Below are 25,562 nucleotides of genomic sequence, written 5' to 3'. Positions count from 1 at the left end.
ATCGACAGATGGCTGTCTCCGCGCAAACTAAAAATCGGAACCATGTTGACTGACAACGGAAAGAACATGGTGTCTGCTCTGCGTCAAGGAAGGTTGTGCCATGCGCCATGCATGGCTCACGTGTTCAATCTGGTTGTCAAGCGGTTCCTAAAATCCACCATCCCACTGCAAGACATCCTTAAAATGTCACGTAAACTGTGCATGCATTTCAGCCATTCCTACACCGCAAAGAACACCCTCATTGAGCTGCAGCGGCAGAACGGAATTCCACAGCATCGCCTGATCTGCGACGTTGCAACAAGGTGGAATTCAACCCTACACATGTTAGACCGCCTTTACGAGCAGCGAAAGGCCATCACCGATTTCCTGATGTTACAAGCGGATAAAGGTACTCCCCTGTGTAACTTAGATGTCAGCCATTGGCAGCTCATGCGTGACACCTGCCGCTTGCTCAGGCCCTTTGAGGAGGCCACGCTATTCGTGAGTCGGCAGGACTATGGGATGAACGACGTCATTCCTCTGTTGCACGTCCTGGAACAAATGCTGTTAACAATGGCTGGTCAGGGTGCGGTAGACGTGGCGCACAGATCTCAACGCCACATGACCCCTGTGGGGGCAGGACAGGAAGAAGAGGAGGAGGTAGAGGAGGACATTTGTGCTCAGGAATTATTGAGTGAAATGGGTGGTTTTTCCACTCAGCGGACAGGAGTGGAGGAGCAGGAGCATCTGGTAGAGGAGGAGGAGGAGGAGACAGAGGACCCAGACGCACCGTGGCAGTATGCTGTGGAGATGGAGGCAGGGAGTCCCTCGCATTCCTTGGCACAAATGGCCCATAGCATGCTCGGTTGCTTGCGTAGCGACAGCCGAATAATAACCATCAGACAGAGGGATGACTTTTGGCTGTCCACCTTGTTGGACCCTCGCTACCGGTCCAAAATGGTGGCCTTTTTCACACCTGCTGAGAGGGAGGCCAAAATTACGTACTATAAAAACCACCTATGTAGTCAGTTGGTCTCTGCCTTTGTGCGCCAACGTCCATCCTCAGACACTGTGGGCCCTGTGCGCTCGCGTTCCGCTGGCATGGCAGCAGGGGAGGGGTGGGGTGGTAGGAGCAGTGGCAGCTCCACCAGCAGCGGCTGCCTCAGTCTGCAGTCGATGATGAGTAGCTTTCTTCACCAGCGCAGTGAGGAAACTACTAACCAGCCGCAGCAGCAGCAGCAGCATCAGGTGGACCTGGAGCAGGAGCTCAAACAACAGGCTTGGGCCTACTTGGACAGCACCCTGCCAACCGAGGTAGACAATCCCCTTGACTACTGGGCAACGAAACTTGACCTTTGGCCCCAACTAGCTGAATTTGCCCTTGAAAGGCTGTCATGCCCGGCCAGTAGCGTGGCATCGGAGCGCGTGTTTAGTGCGGCAGGAGGTATTGTAACTCCGCGGAGGACACGACTGTCCACCCAAAGTGTGGAGAGACTCACGTTTGTGAAAATGAATCAGGCGTGGATTAGTCTGGATTTCAAACCACCAGTTCCTGACACAACTGACTAAATCCGCCATGAATCATGCCTCAAACATGTGCCACTTTCAGGTCTCCTCACACTGCTGGTGTGTTTAATTTTTTGACATAGGGTGCTGGCAGATTACGGGCCTCCTATAGCTGCTGCCAGGCCCCTAATCTGCCATAGGCCCCTATATACCGCCTCCTCATGCTGCTGCTAGGTCCAGAGTCTCTCATGGGTCCCTGTACGGCCTCCCATTGCTGCTGTCTCCATCGCCACACTCTGCTGCCATGTGCCACTTTCAGGTCTCTTCACACTGCTGGTGTGTTTAATTTTTTGACATAGGGTGCAGGCAGATTACGGGCCTCACATAGCTGCTGCCAGGCCCCTAATCTGCCATGGGCCCCTATATACCGCCTCCTCATGCTGCTGCCAAGTCCAGAGTCTCTCATGGGTCCCTGTACGGCCTCCCATTGCTGCTGTCTCCATCGCCACACTCTGCTGCCATGTGCCACTTTCAGGTCTCTTCACACTGCTGGTGTGTTAAATTTTTTGACATAGGGTGCAGGCAGATTACGGGCCTCACATAGCTGCTGCCAGGCCCCTAATCTGCCATGGGCCCCTATAAACCGCCTCCTCATGCTGCTGCCAAGTCTAGAGTCTCTCATGGGTCCCTGTACAGCCTCCCATTGCTGCTGTCTCCATCGCCACACTCTGCTGCCATGTGCCACTTTCAGGTCTCTTCACACTGCTGGTGTGTTTAATTTTTTGACATAGGGTGCAGGCAGATTACGGGCCTCACATAGCTGCTGCCAGGCCCCTAATCTGCCATGGGCCCCTATATACCGCCTCCTCATGCTGCTGCCAAGTCTAGAGTCTCTCATGGGTCCCTGTACGGCCTCCCATTGCTGCTGTCTCCATCGCCACACTCTGCTGCCATGTGCCACTTTCAGGTCTCTTCACACTGCTGGTGTGTTTAATTTTTTGACATAGGGTGCAGGCAGATTACGGGCCTCACATAGCTGCTGCCAGGCCCCTAATCTGCCATGGGCCCCTATATACCGCCTCCTCATGCTGCTGCCAAGTCCAGAGTCTCTCATGGGTCCCTGTACGGCCTCCCATTGCTGCTGTCTCCATCGCCACACTCTGCTGCCATGTGCCACTTTCAGGTCTCTTCACACTGCTGGTGTGTTTAATTTTTTGACATAGGGTGCAGGCAGATTACGGGCCTCACATAGCTGCTGCCAGGCCCCTAATCTGCCATGGGCCCCTATATACCGCCTCCTCATGCTGCTGCCAAGTCCAGAGTCTCTCATGGGTCCCTGTACGGCCTCCCATTGTTGCTGTCTCCATCGCCACACTCTGCTGCCATGTGCCACTTTCAGGTCTCTTCACACTGCTGGTGTGTTTAATTTTTTGACATAGGGTGCAGGCAGATTACGGGCCTCACATAGCTGCTGCCAGGCCCCTAATCTGCCATGGGCCCCTATATACCGCCTCCTCATGCTGCTGCCAAGTCCAGAGTCTCTCATGGGTCCCTGTACGGCCTCCCATTGCTGCTGTCTCCATCGCCACACTCTGCTGCCATGTGCCACTTTCAGGTCTCTTCACACTGCTGGTGTGTTAAATTTTTTGACATAGGGTGCAGGCAGATTACGGGCCTCACATAGCTGCTGCCAGGCCCCTAATCTGCCATGGGCCCCTATAAACCGCCTCCTCATGCTGCTGCCAAGTCTAGAGTCTCTCATGGGTCCCTGTACGGCCTCCCATTGCTGCTGTCTCCATCGCCACACTCTGCTGCCATGTGCCACTTTCAGGTCTCTTCACACTGCTGGTGTGTTTAATTTTTTGACATAGGGTGCTGCAAGATAACGGGCCTCACATAGCTGCTGCCAGGCCCCTAATCTGCCATGGGCCCCTATATACCGCCTCCTCATGCTGCTGCCAAGTCCAGAGTCTCTCATGGGTCCCTGTACGGCCTCCCATTGCTGCTGTCTCCATCGCCACACTCTGCTGCCATGTGCCACTTTCAGGTCTCTTCACACTGCTGGTGTGTTAAATTTTTTGACATAGGGTGCAGGCAGATTACGGGCCTCACATAGCTGCTGCCAGGCCCCTAATCTGCCATGGGCCCCTATAAACCGCCTCCTCATGCTGCTGCCAAGTCTAGAGTCTGTCATGGGTCCCTGTACGGCCTCCCATTGCTGCTGTCTCCATCGCCACACTCTGCCATGTGCCACTTTCAGGTCTCTTCACACTGCTGGTGTGTTTAATTTTTTGACATAGGGTGCAGGCAGATTACGGGCCTCACATAGCTGCTGCCAGGCCCCTAATCTGCCATGGGCCCCTATATACCGCCTCCTCATGCTGCTGCCAAGTCCAGAGTCTCTCATGGGTCCCTGTACGGCCTCCCATTGTTGCTGTCTCCATCGCCACACTCTGCTGCCATGTGCCACTTTCAGGTCTCTTCACACTGCTGGTGTGTTTAATTTTTTGACATAGGGTGCAGGCAGATTACGGGCCTCACATAGCTGCTGCCAGGCCCCTAATCTGCCATGGGCCCCTATATACCGCCTCCTCATGCTGCTGCCAAGTCCAGAGTCTCTCATGGGTCCCTGTACGGCCTCCCATTGCTGCTGTCTCCATCGCCACACTCTGCTGCCATGTGCCACTTTCAGGTCTCTTCACACTGCTGGTGTGTTAAATTTTTTGACATAGGGTGCAGGCAGATTACGGGCCTCACATAGCTGCTGCCAGGCCCCTAATCTGCCATGGGCCCCTATAAACCGCCTCCTCATGCTGCTGCCAAGTCTAGAGTCTCTCATGGGTCCCTGTACGGCCTCCCATTGCTGCTGTCTCCATCGCCACACTCTGCTGCCATGTGCCACTTTCAGGTCTCTTCACACTGCTGGTGTGTTTAATTTTTTGACATAGGGTGCTGCAAGATAACGGGCCTCACATAGCTGCTGCCAGGCCCCTAATCTGCCATGGGCCCCTATATACCGCCTCCTCATGCTGCTGCCAAGTCCAGAGTCTCTCATGGGTCCCTGTACGGCCTCCCATTGCTGCTGTCTCCATCGCCACACTCTGCTGCCATGTGCCACTTTCAGGTCTCTTCACACTGCTGGTGTGTTAAATTTTTTGACATAGGGTGCAGGCAGATTACGGGCCTCACATAGCTGCTGCCAGGCCCCTAATCTGCCATGGGCCCCTATAAACCGCCTCCTCATGCTGCTGCCAAGTCTAGAGTCTGTCATGGGTCCCTGTACGGCCTCCCATTGCTGCTGTCTCCATCGCCACACTCTGCCATGTGCCACTTTCAGGTCTCTTCACACTGCTGGTGTGTTTAATTTTTTGACATAGGGTGCAGGCAGATTACGGGCCTCACATAGCTGCTGCCAGGCCCCTAATCTGCCATGGGCCCCTATATACCGCCTCCTCATGCTGCTGCCAAGTCCAGAGTCTCTCATGGGTCCCTTTACGGCCTCCCATTGTTGCTGTCTCCATCGCCACACTCTGCTGCCATGTGCCACTTTCAGGTCTCTTCACACTGCTGGTGTGTTTAATTTTTTGACATAGGGTGCAGGCAGATTACGGGCCTCACATAGCTGCTGCCAGGCCCCTAATCTGCCATGGGCCCCTATATACCGCCTCCTCATGCTGCTGCCAAGTCCAGAGTCTCTCATGGGTCCCTGTACGGCCTCCCATTGCTGCTGTCTCCATCGCCACACTCTGCTGCCATGTGCCACTTTCAGGTCTCTTCACACTGCTGGTGTGTTAAATTTTTTGACATAGGGTGCAGGCAGATTACGGGCCTCACATAGCTGCTGCCAGGCCCCTAATCTGCCATGGGCCCCTATAAACCGCCTCCTCATGCTGCTGCCAAGTCTAGAGTCTGTCATGGGTCCCTGTACGGCCTCCCATTGCTGCTGTCTCCATCGCCACACTCTGCCATGTGCCACTTTCAGGTCTCTTCACACTGCTGGTGTGTTTAATTTTTTGACATAGGGTGCAGGCAGATTACGGGCCTCACATAGCTGCTGCCAGGCCCCTAATCTGCCATGGGCCCCTATATACCGCCTCCTCATGCTGCTGCCAAGTCCAGAGTCTCTCATGGGTCCCTGTACGGCCTCCCATTGCTGCTGTCTCCATCGCCACACTCTGCTGCCATGTGCCACTTTCAGGTCTCTTCACACTGCTGGTGTGTTTAATTTTTTGACATAGGGTGCAGGCAGATTACGGGCCTCACATAGCTGCTGCCAGGCCCCTAATCTGCCATGGGCCCCTATATACCGCCTCCTCATGCTGCTGCCAAGTCTAGAGTCTCTCATGGGTCCCTGTACGGCCTCCCATTGCTGCTGTCTCCATCGCCACACTCTGCTGCCATGTGCCACTTTCAGGTCTCTTCACACTGCTGGTGTGTTTAATTTTTTGACATAGGGTGCAGGCAGATTACGGGCCTCACATAGCTGCTGCCAGGCCCCTAATCTGCCATGGGCCCCTATATACCGCCTCCTCATGCTGCTGCCAAGTCTAGAGTCTCTCATGGGTCCCTGTACGGCCTCCCATTGCTGCTGTCTCCATCGCCACACTCTGCTGCCATGTGCCACTTTCAGGTCTCTTCACACTGCTGGTGTGTTTAATTTTTTGACATAGGGTGCAGGCAGATTACGGGCCTCACATAGCTGCTGCCAGGCCCCTAATCTGCCATGGGCCCCTATATACCGCCTCCTCATGCTGCTGCCAAGTCCAGAGTCTCTCATGGGTCCCTGTACGGCCTCCCATTGCTGCTGTCTCCATCGCCACACTCTGCTGCCATGTGCCACTTTCAGGTCTCTTCACACTGCTGGTGTGTTTAATTTTTTGACATAGGGTGCAGGCAGATTACGGGCCTCACATAGCTGCTGCCAGGCCCCTAATCTGCCATGGGCCCCTATATACCGCCTCCTCATGCTGCTGCCAAGTCCAGAGTCTCTCATGGGTCCCTGTACGGCCTCCCATTGTTGCTGTCTCCATCGCCACACTCTGCTGCCATGTGCCACTTTCAGGTCTCTTCACACTGCTGGTGTGTTTAATTTTTTGACATAGGGTGCAGGCAGATTACGGGCCTCACATAGCTGCTGCCAGGCCCCTAATCTGCCATGGGCCCCTATATACCGCCTCCTCATGCTGCTGCCAAGTCCAGAGTCTCTCATGGGTCCCTGTACGGCCTCCCATTGCTGCTGTCTCCATCGCCACACTCTGCTGCCATGTGCCACTTTCAGGTCTCTTCACACTGCTGGTGTGTTAAATTTTTTGACATAGGGTGCAGGCAGATTACGGGCCTCACATAGCTGCTGCCAGGCCCCTAATCTGCCATGGGCCCCTATAAACCGCCTCCTCATGCTGCTGCCAAGTCTAGAGTCTGTCATGGGTCCCTGTACGGCCTCCCATTGCTGCTGTCTCCATCGCCACACTCTGCCATGTGCCACTTTCAGGTCTCTTCACACTGCTGGTGTGTTTAATTTTTTGACATAGGGTGCAGGCAGATTACGGGCCTCACATAGCTGCTGCCAGGCCCCTAATCTGCCATGGGCCCCTATATACCGCCTCCTCATGCTGCTGCCAAGTCCAGAGTCTCTCATGGGTCCCTGTACGGCCTCCCATTGTTGCTGTCTCCATCGCCACACTCTGCTGCCATGTGCCACTTTCAGGTCTCTTCACACTGCTGGTGTGTTTAATTTTTTGACATAGGGTGCAGGCAGATTACGGGCCTCACATAGCTGCTGCCAGGCCCCTAATCTGCCATGGGCCCCTATATACCGCCTCCTCATGCTGCTGCCAAGTCCAGAGTCTCTCATGGGTCCCTGTACGGCCTCCCATTGCTGCTGTCTCCATCGCCACACTCTGCTGCCATGTGCCACTTTCAGGTCTCTTCACACTGCTGGTGTGTTTAATTTTTTGACATAGGGTGCTGCAAGATAACGGGCCTCACATAGCTGCTGCCAGGCCCCTAATCTGCCATGGGCCCCTATATACCGCCTCCTCATGCTGCTGCCAAGTCCAGAGTCTCTCATGGGTCCCTGTACGGCCTCCCATTGCTGCTGTCTCCATCGCCACACTCTGCTGCCATGTGCCACTTTCAGGTCTCTTCACACTGCTGGTGTGTTAAATTTTTTGACATAGGGTGCAGGCAGATTACGGGCCTCACATAGCTGCTGCCAGGCCCCTAATCTGCCATGGGCCCCTATAAACCGCCTCCTCATGCTGCTGCCAAGTCTAGAGTCTGTCATGGGTCCCTGTACGGCCTCCCATTGCTGCTGTCTCCATCGCCACACTCTGCCATGTGCCACTTTCAGGTCTCTTCACACTGCTGGTGTGTTTAATTTTTTGACATAGGGTGCAGGCAGATTACGGGCCTCACATAGCTGCTGCCAGGCCCCTAATCTGCCATGGGCCCCTATATACCGCCTCCTCATGCTGCTGCCAAGTCCAGAGTCTCTCATGGGTCCCTGTACGGCCTCCCATTGCTGCTGTCTCCATCGCCACACTCTGCTGCCATGTGCCACTTTCAGGTCTCTTCACACTGCTGGTGTGTTTAATTTTTTGACATAGGGTGCAGGCAGATTACGGGCCTCACATAGCTGCTGCCAGGCCCCTAATCTGCCATGGGCCCCTATATACCGCCTCCTCATGCTGCTGCCAAGTCCAGAGTCTCTCATGGGTCCCTGTACGGCCTCCCATTGCTGCTGTCTCCATCGCCACACTCTGCTGCCATGTGCCACTTTCAGGTCTCTTCACACTGCTGGTGTGTTTAATTTTTTGACATAGGGTGCAGGCAGATTACGGGCCTCACATAGCTGCTGCCAGGCCCCTAATCTGCCATGGGCCCCTATATACCACCTCCTCATGCTGCTGCCAAGTCCAGAGTCTCTCATGGGTCCCTGTACGGCCTCCCATTGCTGCTGTCTCCATCGCCACACTCTGCTGCCATGTGCCACTTTCAGGTCTCTTCACACTGCTGGTGTGTTTAATTTTTTGACATAGGGTGCAGGCAGATTACGGGCCTCACATAGCTGCTGCCAGGCCCCTAATCTGCCATGGGCCCCTATATACTGCCTCCTCATGCTGCTGCCAAGTCCAGAGTCTCTCATGGGTCCCTGTACGGCCTCCCATTGCTGCTGTCTCCATCGCCACACTCTGCTGCCATGTGCCACTTTCAGGTCTCTTCACACTGCTGGTGTGTTAAATTTTTTGACATAGGGTGCTGGCAGATTACGGGCCTCCCATTGCTGCTGCCAGACATGTAATCTGCCATGGGCCCCCGTACCGACTCCTCATGCTGTGACGTTGCAACAAGGTGTAATTCAACCCTACATATGTTAGACCGCCTTTACGAACAGCTAAAGGCCATCACAGATTTCCTGATGTTAAAAGCGGATAAAGGTACTCCCTGTGTAACTTAGATGTCAGCCATTGTCAGCTCATGTGTGACACCTGCGCTTGCTCAGGCCCTTTGAGGAGGCCACGCTATTCGTGAGTCGGCAGGACTATGGGATGAATGAGGTCAAATCGGCCATGGGCCCCCGTACCGCCTGTTCACGCTGATGCTGGTCCCACAGTGTGACCTGGGTCCCTGTACGGCCTCCCATTGCTTCCACTCTGCCATGTACCTCTTTGAAATCTCCTCACACTCCTGCGGTTGTCCATTTTGTCATAGGTTGCTGGCAGATTAGCGGCCTTCCATAGGTGCCGCCAGGCCCCATATCGACCATGGGCCCCCGTACCTCCTGGTCACGCTGCTGCTGAGCCCACAGTGTGACCTGGGTCCCTGTACGGCCTCCCATTGCTTCCACTCTGCCATGTGCCACTTTGAAATCTCCTCACACTCCTGCGGTTGTCCATTTTGTCATAGGTTGCTGGCAGATTACAGGCCTTCCATAGGTGCCACCAAGCCCCATATCGGCCATGGGCCCCCGTACCGCCTGGTCACGCTGCTGCTGGGCCCACAGTGTGACCTGGGTCCCTGTACCGCCTCCCATTGCTCCCACTCTGCCATGTGCCACTTTCAGGTCTCCTCACGCTCCTGCTGGTTTCCATTTTGTCATAGGTTGCTGTATGGCCTCCCATTGCTGCTGCCTCCACCGCCACACTGTGGCTCCAAACACTGGTTTTGGCCCCGTGACTGGCCAAAGGAGTGAAGTGTGCAGTGATTCTAAGATCGACGGCACTCATCTGCATGTCATACTGACAGACAGTATTATTTCTCTTCCCCAGCAGACTCCAAGGGCATTTAAATTAAAGGTACAGTGTTCTGCACTAATATTAAGTCTCTCTGAAGCCTAGAAACACCCTTTTTTAAGTTAAATTCACAGCGAATTTATTCGACTCGAATCGAATATTGTCCACGAATTCGCCGAATCAGTCGAATCGAATTTTTCATTTCTTCGCTCATCTCTAGTTGTAACGGTCGGGACCTAATGCTTCGTGTTGTTAGAGGAGCAAGTGAGTCTAGTGTGGATGAAAGCAAACTGTTGTAGACAGCAGTGGCCAGGTCAGGGCAGGACAGGGGAGAGATTCTGTCATAGAGTTGGTCAGTTGCAGAGTGGAAAGGAGCAGGGTTCAAGTTGTGAAGGTTTCTGCAGGTAATTTTTTGCTGCTTGGAGGGATAAGTGTTTGAAGATAGGGCACTGTGAAGGTGATGAGATTGCGATCAGAGAGAGGAAAGGGGGTGTTTGTGAGGTTGTAGGGAGTGCAAAAGATGGGAGAAAACAAGGTCTAATGTATTCCCACCAGAGTGAGTGGAGGACTGTATACATTGTGCTAATGCAAAAGATGAGGTTAGGTTGAAGAGTTGGGATGTAGCCGAGTTATTGACATTAATAGGGATGTTAAAATCTCCAAGAATGATAGTGGGTAGTTCTCTCTCTGTAGTATGATAGGGTGGCAGTATGCATTATTAGTGTTTATCTTTTAATAGAATAGTTATTTGTGAGCCACCAGGAGTTAACTTGCTCTATTATTAGTGTTAATTGTGTGCTTAAGTGAATATTTATTAAATATTGGATCGCCAGGCACTAATTACACCCTCTCTAGGTGTATGAAATTAAACTATGAATTCTTATACTGTACCGCGCTCCAATATTATCAACCTTTTGTGATTAACCTTTTTTGGTTGTGTGAATTTCTTAATATACCACCTATAATCCAATCATTACTTACTTCTATGGTGCTTAAATATACAATTAACATAAATTAATTTATAAATATGAATTAAAAAATTATATGTGATTATAACAAATATTAATAAAAAATTTATGAAAAATTGGAATGTCAATTCTATGTGAATAAAATAATAAAAAATTAATAAAACATTAAAAAAAAAAAAAAAAAGGGAATGTCAATTATTTTCTTTGAATTTGAGATGGTGTTGTTATTCAATTTAGTTAATGTGATAAGTCTGTGTTGGCAGCTTGAACCTCTCCCTCGTCTCCTCTCCTCTCTCCTCAGCTCAGCTTTCTCAATTGTGCTTTCTTCACTGGCTGCTTTGTTTATTCCTCCATATACGGAACATGCAGAGAAGGGAAAAGAAACATAGTGTCTTATCCGGGATATAAGTGATTTATTGCTCTTTGATCTCCCACTCACATTGTGTAAATGTAAATAACGCTTTGCATACAATGTATCAAGATCGTGCTTCAGACAGCCTGGCTGATGTGTTTGCTTGCAGTAAATATACTCGCTGTTCCTCTGTGGATGCGTGATAACGTCACCGCCCCTCCCCTAGGGGAGGGTCGGTGACGTTATCACGCATCCACAGAGGAACGGCGAGTATATTTACTGCAAGCAAACACATCAGCCAGGCTGTCTGAAGCACGATCTTGATACATTGTATGCAAAGCGTTATTTACATTTACACAATGTGAGTGGGAGATCAAAGAGCAATAAATCACTTATATCCCGGATAAGACACTATGTTTCTTTTCCCTTCTCTGCATGTTCCGTATATGGAGGAATAAACAAAGCAGCCAGTGAAGAAAGCACAATTGAGAAAGCTGAGCTGAGGAGAGGAGACGAGGGAGAGGTTCAAGCTGCCAACACAGACTTATCACATTAACTAAATTGAATAACAACACCATCTCAAATTCAAAGAAAATAATTGACATTCCCTTTTTTTTTTTTTTTTTTTAATGTTTTATTAATTTTTTATTATTTTATTCACATAGAATTGACATTCCAATTTTTCATAAATTTTTTATTAATATTTGTTATAATCACATATAATTTTTTAATTCATATTTATAAATTAATTTATGTTAATTGTATATTTAAGCACCATAGAAGTAAGTAATGATTGGATTATAGGTGGTATATTAAGAAATTCACACAACCAAAAAAGGTTAATCACAAAAGGTTGATAATATTGGAGCGTGGTACAGTATAAGAATTCAGTGTTTATCTTTTGATTTGCATCTGTTGCCAGGAGTGTAGGCAATCATTGGTTGTCAGTCTCAACCAAGATTCACCGATCTGTTCGTCTTGCTGACCATTATCACCAGGGCAGAAAGTGATGGTAAAACAAAACTTTTGTAGTTGTCACCAGAACAGGAGGTGAGGGGAAACCTTCCCCTGGAGGCCTATGTTGTGGAAGACAGGATTTACCCCAGTGTGGAGAAATTCCAATTCCTTTCCTATTGTATCTCTAGTACAGGAATTGAGGGAAAATCTCCAAATCAGGACAAAGACAGCATAAATAAATGACAGGGGTTTTAACCCTCTCTTAAAGTGTTTCTAAACCCAAAACAGTATAATCAGTCTGTATATGCAATAAAGCATGCTTGTTATACTCGCTGTGGAACCTAAGGGGTTAATCCTCTGCATTGTGTAAAAATGCTATTTAATCCTGACTTCTCTGATCCTCCCCTTCTTACACTGTCCCCCTCTTATCTCCTGATAAGGCATATTGTGTGGAGTCACTCTGCACATGCTCAGTTTAGTGTGTCTTGCTAGAGAGGTTGTTTTTTTTTTTTGGGAGAATGCATGTGATCAGCACAAGGCCAATCAGCGCTTTCCAGACAGAGGTCAGGGGTTTTGCATTCTCCTAGAGCAGAATGATAACTCCTCCTACAAGCTTTAACATGTGTTCTGCTGGACACTGATAGAAGTCACAAGACTGCTCTAACTTTGATGAGAAAAGGTTCTGTGTACTGTGGGAAACCAGATATAGTGAATGAAGAGTCCTGGGTTTAGTAACACTTTAGGCTGGCCATACACGGATCAAAATTCATCAGGCTTAGCAGGAACCAGCTGAATTTCCAACTGTGTGAGGTTGTCCCTGCTCGACAGAAGTCAATCGTTTGATCCTCCTCACTTATGTGGATGGACAAATACATTTTTTTATTTCAGCCTGGTGACTGGACAAAAAAAAGCTAACCGTGTATAGCCAGCATTACTCTATCCAAAAGTTTTAAAAATGCTTTCACTTTAGATTGAGGGAAAAAGTTGAACGTCTGATGTTACAGTTGGATAAATCTCTCCCCAGGTCAGTGTGCACACAGATAGGAACAGTTACTTTGTGTACATTATTCTTTGTACAGTACTTATGCTGTGGCTCTTATAGAAGGCAAACATCTAACTAAGATATGGCTAAGATATGTTTTATTTTAAAGCTGAACTCCAGGCAAAAAGCTAAATACACAAATGAAATGTATATATGGGAGCTGTTTTAAGCTGGATACACATTATAAGAAGATCAGAAGAAAAATTTTACATGAGGAATGATCGGTCGTTTATCTGATCATTAGTATAGTGCTTTCGACAGCCGATTCCAACTGTTCAGATGAAAAAAAAAAAAGGTGCAAGCTAGAAAATTTTTATTGTACATGAACACGTCTGATTTTTACTCAATGTGTACAGTAATCATATAGGAATAATTGAACAGAAAAAAAAATACATAATCAGAAGCATAGAACAACCCAGAAGAAGTGGCAATGAACAAAGAAATCCTACTTTTGACTTTGTTGTTCAAGAATTTTCGTACAAATTAATACCATTGTTGGTTACATTATGATACACACCTTCATGGAAAATCTGATGATCATTCATCCGATTTTCTCACAGTGTATACCCCACTATACAATGATTTTTGTCTTTGTGATCCTGAGATTTACACAGCTCTGCCACAGAGTAAATCTCTCTCTGTGGGAACATTAGACCTTATGTTTTGCTACTGTAGTCAAGTAACGTTTACAGGTCTTATCCCTCCCCCAACCTGACACTGGACAGTGAAAGGAGAAGCAGCAAACTGGTTAACTCATCTCCATGTCACTCGGTTCTCCCCTGTTCAGCATGTTACTTGCTAGCACAAAAGCACTGCAGCACAGTTGATTGGTTCACTTCAATATGTGATTTTTATTGCTTCTTGCCGAGTTTATGTCTATTATGGAATATGATGGAATTATGTTAAACCCCTTCCCAATGAGCATACACAGATATGCAGCTTCACAAAAGTGGGTCTTTATCTGTGGGGCAGAATTTATGCACTGATGTGTTTGTGCTGAGAGCTCTCTGCACAGCATGTTTCCAGCACAGAGACTGAGCTGTTGGTGACAGCTCTGTGACTTGTACTAATGATAGGGAACTGGGTCTTCCACTTATTGGCTATCAAAGTGATCAGTCAATGTACAGCTCCCCCCGTGTTGTTTTCTTGTTTTGAATGGAGAAAATAGTACATTGTATTTTTTTTCTCCTTGCTAAAAAAATTAAATAGCTAGATCAGGTTTTGATCTAGGTCAGTGTCAGGTTAGATTTAGGGTCAAAGGTCCTGGTGAATGTCAAAGATGGGGTCAGTGTATTTTGGGAGGGGTGTTAAGGGCTCTGTTACACAATTTTCAGTCTTTGAAGAGTTTGAATCACTCTTCAGAGATCATTTGACAGGTGGTGAGAAGGCGTTGTATCACTCCTTACTGCCTGCTTTAACCCCTAGATTGCAACACTAGCATGCTGCAATGCACCCGGTTGCACGGTGCTTGAAAGGTGGCCCCATTCACTTGAATGGGTTGCAAAAGTGACAGGGGGTATAATTGTGATAGGGGGTTTAATTCCTGCTGTGGAATGTGCACACGCCAGTTGCTGCATCTGTAGCTAAAGGGGGTAGCAATGGGGATTGTTAAAACCCCAGTCCAACTATGGAGTTTTACAAACCCCCATCCGCTAGTCTAAATGATCGCTTAAAAAAGCATTTTTTTTATTTAGTATCAGTAGGGTAGGGTTAAAAAACTGAAAATGCACACTTGCTATTGTTTCTGGGTCCTACTACTGGTACAAACATCAATTTATATACACATATGTGCTATCGCTGTGATCATAAGGAGCAGGGGAATTTATTTTAGGCTGTTCTTTGGTGGTAGGTTATGGTAATAACAGGAACTATACAACTGCATTTTTAAAAAAAAAATATTTTTTTTTACTATTTTGTGCCAGTTTTTCCTTGACATTGATAAAAAAAAAAAAATCAGGTGATATTCATTACCCTATACCACCAAATGAAAGCTCAGTTTGTCCTTAAAAAAAAAAACAAGGCATAACTCACCTGGATACACTAGTATCTAGTACTGGTAGTTGTGATTATATATATAGTTTTACTAACACATGTCAAAGTTGCAAAATTGTGTTCAGGCGTTAGGATTTGTTTTACTCCATCATGAAAAGGTTAAACACCTTGCTGGTGCCAGGTTGGAATTGGACCCCCTTTTGCCTTTAGAACTCTCTTGATTCTTCGTGGCATAGATTCAACAAGGTGTTGGAAACATTCCTCAGAGATTTTGGTCTATGTTGACATGATAGCATTACACAATTGCTACCGATTTGTCGGCTGCACTTCCATGATGCGAATCTCCCGTTCCACCACAAAGGTGCTCTATTGGGTTGAGATATGGTGACTGTGGAACATTGTCATGTTCAAGAAACCAGTTTAAGATGATTTGAGCTTTGTGACATGGTGCATTATCCTGCCCATCAGAATATGGATACACTGTAGTCATAAAGGGATGAACATGGTTAACAACAATACTCAGATAGGCCGTAGCGTTTTAACGATGCTCAGTTGGTACTAAGGGGCCTAAAGTGCGTGTGCGTATGTCATTTATGTACACAATGTGAATACAACCTAACCAAACAGTAAATAATGGGCGTTTTAAATGGAGGAAAGTTATGTAACAATATTTACAGATGAGGAAACCCACAATTCTTTCCAGTAACTTTAATCCACCCAATCCAACCATTACGCAGAAAATATTATGACACCTATCTAAAATCTAAAATTCTATCTGAATCTTAATTGTACTGTTTGTACGGCATTTAGACGTGCCAATGATGTCTAGTATGTAGTGAAGCTTTAGGGTCGTTATATGCAGACATAAAAGGGAAGGTCCACAGCAATGAGAAGCATAACATCGATTATTTGCATGTTCTGTTATTTTGACCTTTAGCTGCAGATTTTGGGAATGTTGTTTTAAATGAAAGTTCCCATAGCTGACACAGGTTGACTTTATCCATGTCTCTTGTCTCTTGTGTTTAATGTGATGTGACAACTTATTGATGGTGTTTTGCTAGGTGTGCATGCAGTACCTGAAGGACACCAACATGCTCTTTGTGGGAGGATTAATAGTAGCTGTTGCGGTGGAACACTGGAACCTGCACAAGAGGATAGCACTGAAGGTTCTGCTCATTGTTGGAGTTCGACCACCCTTGTAAGGCTTTTACAGTTATCAGGACTATTGCTACTGTTTTTTTTTTTTTTCATTTTATTATAGTATTTTAAGTGAAAAGCATAGATTCGGTTACAGCTGTAACAATATGGGGCAGATTCCCCAAGTAACATCATTACGGGTTCTCCAAACAAATATGCATTTTTAGCATAACAATCTTGAAGAGGCACCTGAAAAAAAGTTTACAAATGTTTTTTCAATATGCTAATGTTGCCTATGTATGTCACTATGTCAGTCTTGCCCACCCTACAGCTAGGCATTAAACAGTCTGCTAGAGATATATAGTACTTTTACCCTAAACTTCTTTTTTTAAGTGTAATATTCATTTATTGCTGGACAGTGTTTCATTCTTGAATTAAAAGAACATTCAACGCTGGAGCATTGTTGGGCTCTGGAACCTGAGTCCCAGGCGCTGAGTGTCCTGCCAAGTGTCCTGAGTCCCAGGCCTGGAGCTACTACCCCCTAAGAAGGTCATTGTATAGTCTGCGTGTGTCTTGTAGCTGCAAAGAAAGACAATATATAACAGATATACAGACATCCTTGTGTGCTGATCACCTCTAGTATTGACCAGAAACTGGATTAGAAGTTTCCTGTTTGCTTCCATAGGCCAAACAGCCAGTAGATAGACAGTCTCTGTACCTAAGCATGAGCAACACTCACAGTATTAGGGCAAATTCATACTATATGGAGAGCTACCACAGCGTTTTACCTGGATGCGCTAGGGGGCAGTGTTGTGTGCTATTCATCACATTGTTCTTTTTTGAGTGTATATAAGAGCTTTATTTGAAGTGTGCAAAATGTACACTTCATTCACTGCAATGTTGGGCGGTGCTCTGTGCTGCTCACTACAGTGCAGTGTTAGGCTGTGTTGTAGTGTGAATGGGACACATATGAAAACAATTGTTTCCTGTGGGTCCCTTCAGTGACAGACGTTTTACCATGTATATGCCTTTGTATGATTCAATTGCAGTATGTTGCGGCGAGTAAGCAGACTCGTGGATATAAGCACCCAGCTGACATGCATGGGACTGAGGAGGATACAGGTTTGCTTGTGAGCAGCAATATGGGGTGTGAACTTCTCCATCGTGCTTTACATAGACCCAAGAGTGTTTGTTTTTTTTGTCCAATCTGATTCCATTTGTTTTAGATGTACATTGTAGAAATGTGTACAGAGCATACACAGGAGAAGGAAAACATGGGGACCTTGAATAGCAATAACAAGTATATGATTCATCACGTACTGGAATTCATCTTGGCCATGTTATAAATGAACAACATTGTATGATATATCATCTTTCATGGGTGTGTAGATTTCAATCATATAGACTACATTGAAAGTGTCAGAGTAATAACAAGAATGTGCAGTGGTGTTCAGAACTAGGGTGTATCCCCTAAGGCAGTGATCTCTAAACTGCGGCCCGGGGGCCAGATGCGGCCCTTTTCTTGCTTTTATCTGGCCCTTGGGGCACAATTACATCCACTGATACCAACAATGAGACATAATTCCTTCCATTGACACCAATAAAGGGGCACAATTTGACCCAATGACACCAATGATCAGGCCCAATGACACCAATGATTGGGCACAATTCCTTCCAATAACACCAACAATAGGTCACAATTTCTCCCAATGACACCAATGATGGGGCACAATTCTTCCCACTGACACCAACAATGGTTTGCAATTCCTCCCAATGACCCCAATAATGGGTCTCTATTCCTCCCAATGACACTTATGATGGGCCAAAATTTCTCCCACTGACACCAAAGATGTGGCATTGTCTATTCCCAATGACATCAGGACTTTTTCTATTCCCAATAGCCAAAGTCTGGCCTCCCTAAAGTCTCAAGGACTCAACTTGCCCTTTGTTTAGAACGTTTGGAGACCCCTGCCCTAAGGAATCAATAGGGTTAGAAGGACTGGTTATAAAGAATTGTTATTAGATGGGGAAACATTAGCGGAAGTAGGTAAAGAGCTAAGAGAGAAGAGAATCGTAAGGGTATTTTTGTTAGCTGATGGGAATGTTAGAAGAATGTCTAAATATTTAACATTGTAAGAAGAGGAAAATTATAGATTAACCGGTATGAAATGTACTTGTGCTAGCTGCCCTCCTGTTCACAAGATCACTTTCAAATACTATTCCCAGGCCCTGTAAACTGGAGTAAATAATCTACTGTGACCGAGTTTAAAAATAACTTTATGTTCCCCTCCAAGTCTGTGGAGTAATTTGTGAATGACTATACTGTGCTTGCACAACTTTCATAGAAGATATGAAATATGCACAATATCAATGATGTATAATGTAGCACCCTCCTAGTTTAGCTAGGGGGAGCTAGACTCCAATGGTTAAACAGGACTAAGCAGCAGCCCAGGTGTAATAGCCAGAGAGGCTGAGAGGCTCTGCAGGCCAGCACTTCTGGAATTTCTTGTTCTAGGACTTTTGGAGGAAGGCTGTAGAGGCAGTGGATGGATCTGAGAAGTGACTGGCTGCACTCTTGAGGGGTTATAGCCAATCCCCAACAAAAGATTGGCAAGGGGCTGGACATCCTTAAAAGTGTTCAAGCCTTCTCAGTAACAAAAGAGTTGGTGGGAGAGTTTGAGTGGAAGAAGTGAGGCTGAGAGCAGGAGGCTGCAAGGAGGCCCAGTAGGATGGGGCCTACCTGCAGGCCTGGAGCTTGAGAGGAGGAAAACTCGGAGCTCACCAGCACCCTGAGAAAGGACAACCTGTAGGGCAGGGAAGGAACTGCCCAGCTGAAAGGCCTGGTAGCAGCCACCAACCCACAAGCGATACAGGAGAGGATCTGAATGAGTACACCTACACCCCCTGTTCAGGGACACCCCCAGATTGCTGGGTGAAGAGGAGAAGTTAATCTAGGGCCTGAGGTGGTACACTAAGGAGATGCTGGCTAGCTCTCCAACAGAGACTGTGCTGTCAAGAAGGCTTGTAAATAGTTTCAGGAAGTTGTCCTCAGTTCATCAGTACCCTTGGGCATCCTGTACACCCCTAACCATATCCCAGTTAAAACTTTCCTAAACAAAACAACAAAATCAAAGCTCAAGGACTGATTTCTGGCTCTGGATGAAAGCCTGTGTGAAGATGTGAGATGCCTGGCTGTGTAGGACTATAGGGGGACCCAAATCTTCTAGCGAACCCTAAGGGGGTAGTGCTACAATAAATACATATATGTACAAGGGGTGTTCAAGTCTTTTGAGTTTTATATAATAATAATATGATAAAAGAACAAATTTCAAGGAATGGAAACTGCATTTATTTTTCCCTGCTACATTTATACACTTATCCCAGCATTTAACTAATACCTGGAAAGTGTCAGCATAGAAAGATTTGTCAGTACGCCTGAACCATCCTAGGCCAACCTGCTTCACTTCACCATTAGTGCTGAAATGCTTACCTCTGAAGAACTCTTTTAGGGGTCCAAACAGGTGGAAACCACTTGGCGCGAGCTCCGGGCTGTAAGGGATATGTGGCAATACCTCCCAGTTGAGTTGCTGCGCATGTAGTGTGGTGAGCAGCATGAGCTTGTGCGTTGTCCTGGAGAAACAGGACACCCTTAATGATCAAACCAGGCCATTTTTTCCACAGACACTTATACACATCACTCAAAAGCTGGTCAAAAGTGGAAAGATGTCTTGGTACCCAGCGTGTGCTAACTTTTCAAAAATGCAAATGTCCATGAATGATTGTGTTCACCATTGCCACATTTTGATTAACGGTCTCTGGACTGGCCTGCAACATGTGCATCGCTTATCAGTAATATGCCACATTTGCCATTTACCACTGTGTGTAGTACTGTCACACTAGCATCATGTTTTATACCTGTAAAATTAAAAGTCCTGGCTTGACTTGAATGCACCTCATGTATGTAATATATATATATATATACTGTGTGTATATATATATATATATATATATATATACATACAGTTGTGTTTAAATTAATAGCAGTCAGACATCACTAACCTGATCAATCACTGTTTTTGGTAGAAATGATATTTCTACATGGCAAATAATTTACTAGCAGGTGTAGTAGAGTAATAGAAATCCAACAGACCCAACAGTCATGACATGCATGCTGCTGATTCTGTGTAATTGAATCACTAATTGAAAGGAGCATGTTCAAAAAAATAGCAGTGTGGAGTTCTGTTAGTGAGGTCATTTATTCTTTGAAAAACAGGTGGCAATTATTGCCCTTATTTAAGGAAGGAAGGCAGCAAATGTTGTACATGCTGGTTACAGTGCATTTCTCTCTGAAATTCTGAGGAAAATGGGTCGTTCCAGACATTGTTCAGAAGAACAGCGTACCTTGATTAAAAAGTTGATTGGAGAGGGGAAAACATATAAAGAAGTGCAGAAAATGATAGGCTGCTCAGCTAAAATGATCGCAAATGCTTTAAAATGGCAACCAAAACCTGAAAGATGTGGAAGAAAGCGAAAAACTACCATTCGAATGGATAGAAGAATAGCCAAAATGGCAAGGACTCAGCCAACAATCAGCTCCAGGAAGATCAAAGAAGGTCTAAAGTTACCTGTGAGTACTGTTACAATTAGAAGACGCCTATGTGATGCCAAGCTATCTGCAAGAAGCCCCCGCAAAGTCCCACTGTTGAAAAAAAGATGTGCTGAAGAGGTTACAATTTGCCAAAGAGTACATTGACTGGCCTAAAGAGAAATGGCGCAAAATTTTGTGGACTGATGAAAGTAAGATTGTTCTTTTTGGGTCTAGTGGCCAGAGACAGTTTGTCAGACGACCCCCAAACACTGAATTCAAGCCACAGTACACTGTGAAGACAGTGAAGCATGGTTGCCCAAGCATCATGATATGGGGATGTTTCTCATACTATGGTGTTGGGCCTATTTATCGCATACCAGGGATCATGGATCAGTTTGAATACATCAGAATACTTGAAGAGGTCATGCTGCCTTATGCTGAAGAGGAAATGCCCTTGAAATGGGTGTTCCAACAAGACAACGACCCCAAACACACCAGTAAACGTGCAACATCTTGGTTCCAGACCAACAAGATTGACGTTATGGAGTGGCCAGCCCAATCCCCGGATCTTAATCCAATAGAAAACTTGTGGGGTGACATCAAAAATGCAGTTTGTTTCTGAGGCAAAACCAAGAAATAGAGAAGAACTGTGGAATGTAGTCCAATCATCCTGGGCTGGAATACCTGTTCACAGGTGCCAGAAGTTGGTTGACTCCATGCAACACAGATGTACAGCAGTTCTCAGAAACAGTGCTTATACAACTAAATATTCATTAAGTGATTCAAAGGAAAGCAAAATCTTCAAACATTTTTCAGTTTATATAGTGAATGTTTGAGTTTGTAAAGAAGAATACAAACACTGCTATTTTTTTGAACAGTCTAATAATCACTTTTCTTCAATTTTTTTAGAGGAACAACACAAATTTGATATATTTTTCTTCATGTTTTGATTTGGAATAGAATGTGTAGTGTTCCCAATGCATTTGTGTGTATGGAAATAAAAGCTATTAGAAGGATTTTTAGCTTTATTCACTTTTTTCAACACACTGCTATTATTTTGAACACAACTGTACATACTATATTGCCAAAAGTATTGAGACGCCTGCCTTTAGACGCACATGAACTTTAATGGCATCCAAGTTGTAGTCCGTAAGGTTCAATATTGAGTTGGCCCACCCTTTGCAGCTATAATAGCTTCAACTCTTCTGGGAAGAGTAATGTGTCAATGGGAGTGTTTTACCATTCTTCCAGAAGCACATTTGTGAGGTCAGGCACTGATGTTGGACGAGAAGGTCTGGCTCACAGTCTCCTCTCTAATTCATCCCAAAGGTGTTCTATCAGGTTGAGGTCAGGAGTCAAGTTCCTCCACCCCAAACTCGCTCATCAATGTCTTTATGGACCTTGCTTTGTGCACTGTTGTGCAGTCATGTTGGAACAGGAAGGGATTATAACCAAACTGTTCCCACAAAGTTGGGAGCATGAAATTGCCCAAAATGTCATGGTATGCTGATACCTTACGAGTTCCCTTCACTGGAACTAAGGGGCAAAGCACACCCCCTGAAACACAACCCCACACCATAATCCCTCCTCCACTAAACGTTACACTTGGCACAAAGCAGTCAGGCAAGTACTGTTCTCCTGGCATCAGCCAAATCCAGACATGTCCATTCGATTGCCAGACAGAGAAGTATGATTTATCACTCCATAAAACATATCTCCACTGTTCTTGAATTCAGTGGCAGCATGCTTTATCCGACGCTTTGCTTTGCACTTGGTGATGTAAGGCTTGGATGCCGCTGCTCGGCCATGGAAACCTATTTCATGAAGATCTCTATGCACTGTTGTGCTAATCTGAAGGCTGCACGAAGTTTGGAGATCTTTAGCTATTGACAGACAGTTGGCGACTTCTGCTCATTCTGCGTTTCAGCAAGCCCCAACCCTGCTCTGTCATTCTATGTGGCCTACCACTTTGTGGTTGAGTTGCTGGTGTTCCCAGTTGCTTCCATTTTGTTATAATACTACTAACAATTGACGGTGGAATATTTAGTAGTATTGCACAGGTGGAAACCTTTCACGGTACCACGCTTAATTCACTGAGCTTTCATGAATGTTTGTAGAAGCAGTCTGCATACCTAGGTGCTTGATTTTATATACCTGTGGCCATAGAAGTGATTGAAACACCTGAATCCAATGATTTAGGTGATCTAGGTGCATATGCTTGTGCATATGTTTGAACAAAAAAACTCTGCTTGTGATTCATGAACTGATAATGTCCTCACAACAATTATGAATTCCACTTTCATAATTTGCTAAGCTACATTGTTTCTACAGAAGTTATGTAATATTTTACTAGAATGACATCTTAGCTGCAGATATAAATGCTTTCTGTTTTTAATTATTATATGTTATTATAGTTGTAGGTGACAGCTATTGTTCTTCCACTATGAAATTGATACATTTCTCACTGTCCATCTTACCACTAGGTTAATGTTGGGGTTCATGGGGGTCACGGCCTTCCTGTCAATGTGGATAAGCAATACTGCCACCACGGCCATGATGGTTCCTATTGTGCAGGCAGTCCTCAGTCAGCTCAATAACACTGAGCAAGAGCCTTCCATATTGGAATCAGATGGACAAACCAATCAAGCAATGCAATTGGATGAAAAGAATGCCATCCCTATGATAGAAATGCCAAGTAAGAACTATTTTTTTCTTTAAATTAATTATTGTTTTAGCAGAGGTGTTGATTTACTCCTAGGGAGAAGAAGAGCAAAACAATTTACTTGATCTTAAAGCTGAACTCCAGGCAGGTATTAATAAACACCAATGAATGCAGTTACGTATTTTGTAAAAACTCATTAAATGGACTTTGACTTGAGGTCAGCCTCCTGTTATCCACTGTACAGCAGCACTCAAACTGGGAGAGGGAGGGTCAATGAAAAACCCAATGTTAAATAGGCTTAAATAGTAAGAAGGGTACTGTCAAAGTTTACCGGTAAGTATTGTGCAGTCTGAAGTTCCCAGATTTTGTGAAAATTGGACAGCCTACGGTATTATACAGCGTGGCCACCAATTTCTCATATGACATGCACATGTTCATGCAAGACTTAAGCTCCTCAAAGGGGATATATACCTTTCTCCAGTCTGTTTTATGGTAATGAGTAAAAGGAATTCTCATTTAGTACAGCCAACCATATTTTTTATTCAGGGGGCCTCTGCCAAGTTTTTCTATTTGGGATTATCTGGAATAATATACAGTAAGTATTGAACATTTTCAACTCCCAAATGGCAGTTAGTAAAACTCTATGCATGTGTGTGTTGCGACACAAGTCTGGTGAGCGACACTGCAAAAAATGCAGACTTGCTGCATTTTTACACATTACCCAATATTGCACATTTATGGTATGAACAGGACACATAGAAAACATTTTTTTTATGTGCCTTGACCTTGAGCCTCTGTTGATCTATGCAGATCATTGCAACTCAACTGGCATTGCGTGAACAACCCTAGAAAAAATATTTGGTTCCTGGACAGGGTACAATTTAACATGCAACAAAATCTCAACTTAATTTTGTCCTCACAAGGTAAAACTGGACATATTCACTCTTAAACGTATATGAAAAGTCACTAAATAACCAGGACTACAAAATCCCAAAAATAAAGAATTATAATGTGTTCAGGTTCCCAGCACTTTGTGGGATTCACAAAGTAAAAAATATTTTCTTTAGTTTTCTATTGCATTACAGATGGGTTCATGTAGGCAGAGGAAATTGATTAAATAGGACATCTCCTTTAAATGTGTTCTCTTAAAATTACTAATTGACCTTCTCCAATTAAAAATTGACCCGAACTTTCATCTACAAGTCAACGTGATCTTTTTGCAGTGTGGACTTTTGAACTTTTGAACTACTGCTTGACAGCAGTTTAAATATCATGCACATATGCATTATCGGCGTCAAATATGGTATACCATTTTGTCAGCAAATCACAACTATCGGTTACATAGAAAAAAATGGGAACGTTTACATTATTAAACTTTCAACTAGTTGTTTGCATTACCATTAAATATCAATTTAAAAGGCCAGTTCACCCAAAATTGATAGTTCATTTTAAAAGCTGTGGATTAAAGCGTACCTAAACCCAAATCCTGAAATGTAATATATAACAGCTTACCCGTCCTTAGATGTGATGGCTGCATTAGATTTAATTTTGCAAGCTAAGAAGATTTTTCAGCAAGTATGGGAACCTTTGATCTTGCCATAGGTTCAGTGTCCTTGTCACCTTCTATGAGCTAAACAGAAAACAAAACAATCTTATCTTTGTTATGTAAACTGCTAATTCTATCATCCCAAATGTAATGGAAATTAATAAAGGCAGACAGGTTTGAAGTCCAGCCTAGGAGCCATCCATGGCTCCCGCCATAGAAACAGTAGAGTATCTCAATTACATTAGTAGAGTGAGTGAGCATAGCCATCCAGGGATAGGAAGTGTGTTATTTACAAGATCACCATTTTTGTTGTTGGGTTTACATACGCTTTAAAGGAGACCTGTACAGAGAGCATGACAGAAGCTGACATTGCTGAACTCCTTCTTAAAATGCTACTTACCTGGTTGTCTCTGGCTTTAGTGCTCTCTGTATCACCTACCTGGAACAAACAGGCAGCAACCAAACTTCAGAGCTAATATCAAATTCCTGGTTTGCATACTTATTCTAGACCAGTGATTTAGGAGAGTGTATCATTTGATCAGCATAGAAGCCAAGTACCTAGCGTTATATAAAAGGAGAAGTTGACAATGTCCACATAG

At 45.4% G+C, this 25,562-nt stretch overlaps 1 protein-coding gene across 1 annotated transcript in view; it reads left to right on the top strand.

Annotated features, from left to right (window-relative positions):
- SLC13A5 (solute carrier family 13 member 5) overlaps nt 1–25,562 on the top strand; it is a 123,322-nt gene that overhangs the window by 73,643 nt on the left and 24,117 nt on the right. Inside the window, exons 4-5 of the mRNA XM_089683795.1 lie at nt 16,092–16,228; nt 23,239–23,450. Of these exons, the coding sequence (XP_089539921.1) occupies nt 16,092–16,228; nt 23,239–23,450 (349 nt within the window). The remainder of the gene's footprint in view (nt 1–16,091; nt 16,229–23,238; nt 23,451–25,562) is intronic.

Source organism: Staurois parvus, unplaced genomic scaffold (assembly GCF_062004578.1).
Source record: "Staurois parvus isolate SC_StPar_1 unplaced genomic scaffold, SC_StPar_1.0 ptg000321l, whole genome shotgun sequence".
Taxonomy (NCBI): Eukaryota; Metazoa; Chordata; class Amphibia; order Anura; family Ranidae; genus Staurois; species Staurois parvus.
Note: the sequence above shows the minus strand (reverse complement) of the source record. Positions and strands in the feature narration are given on the sequence as shown.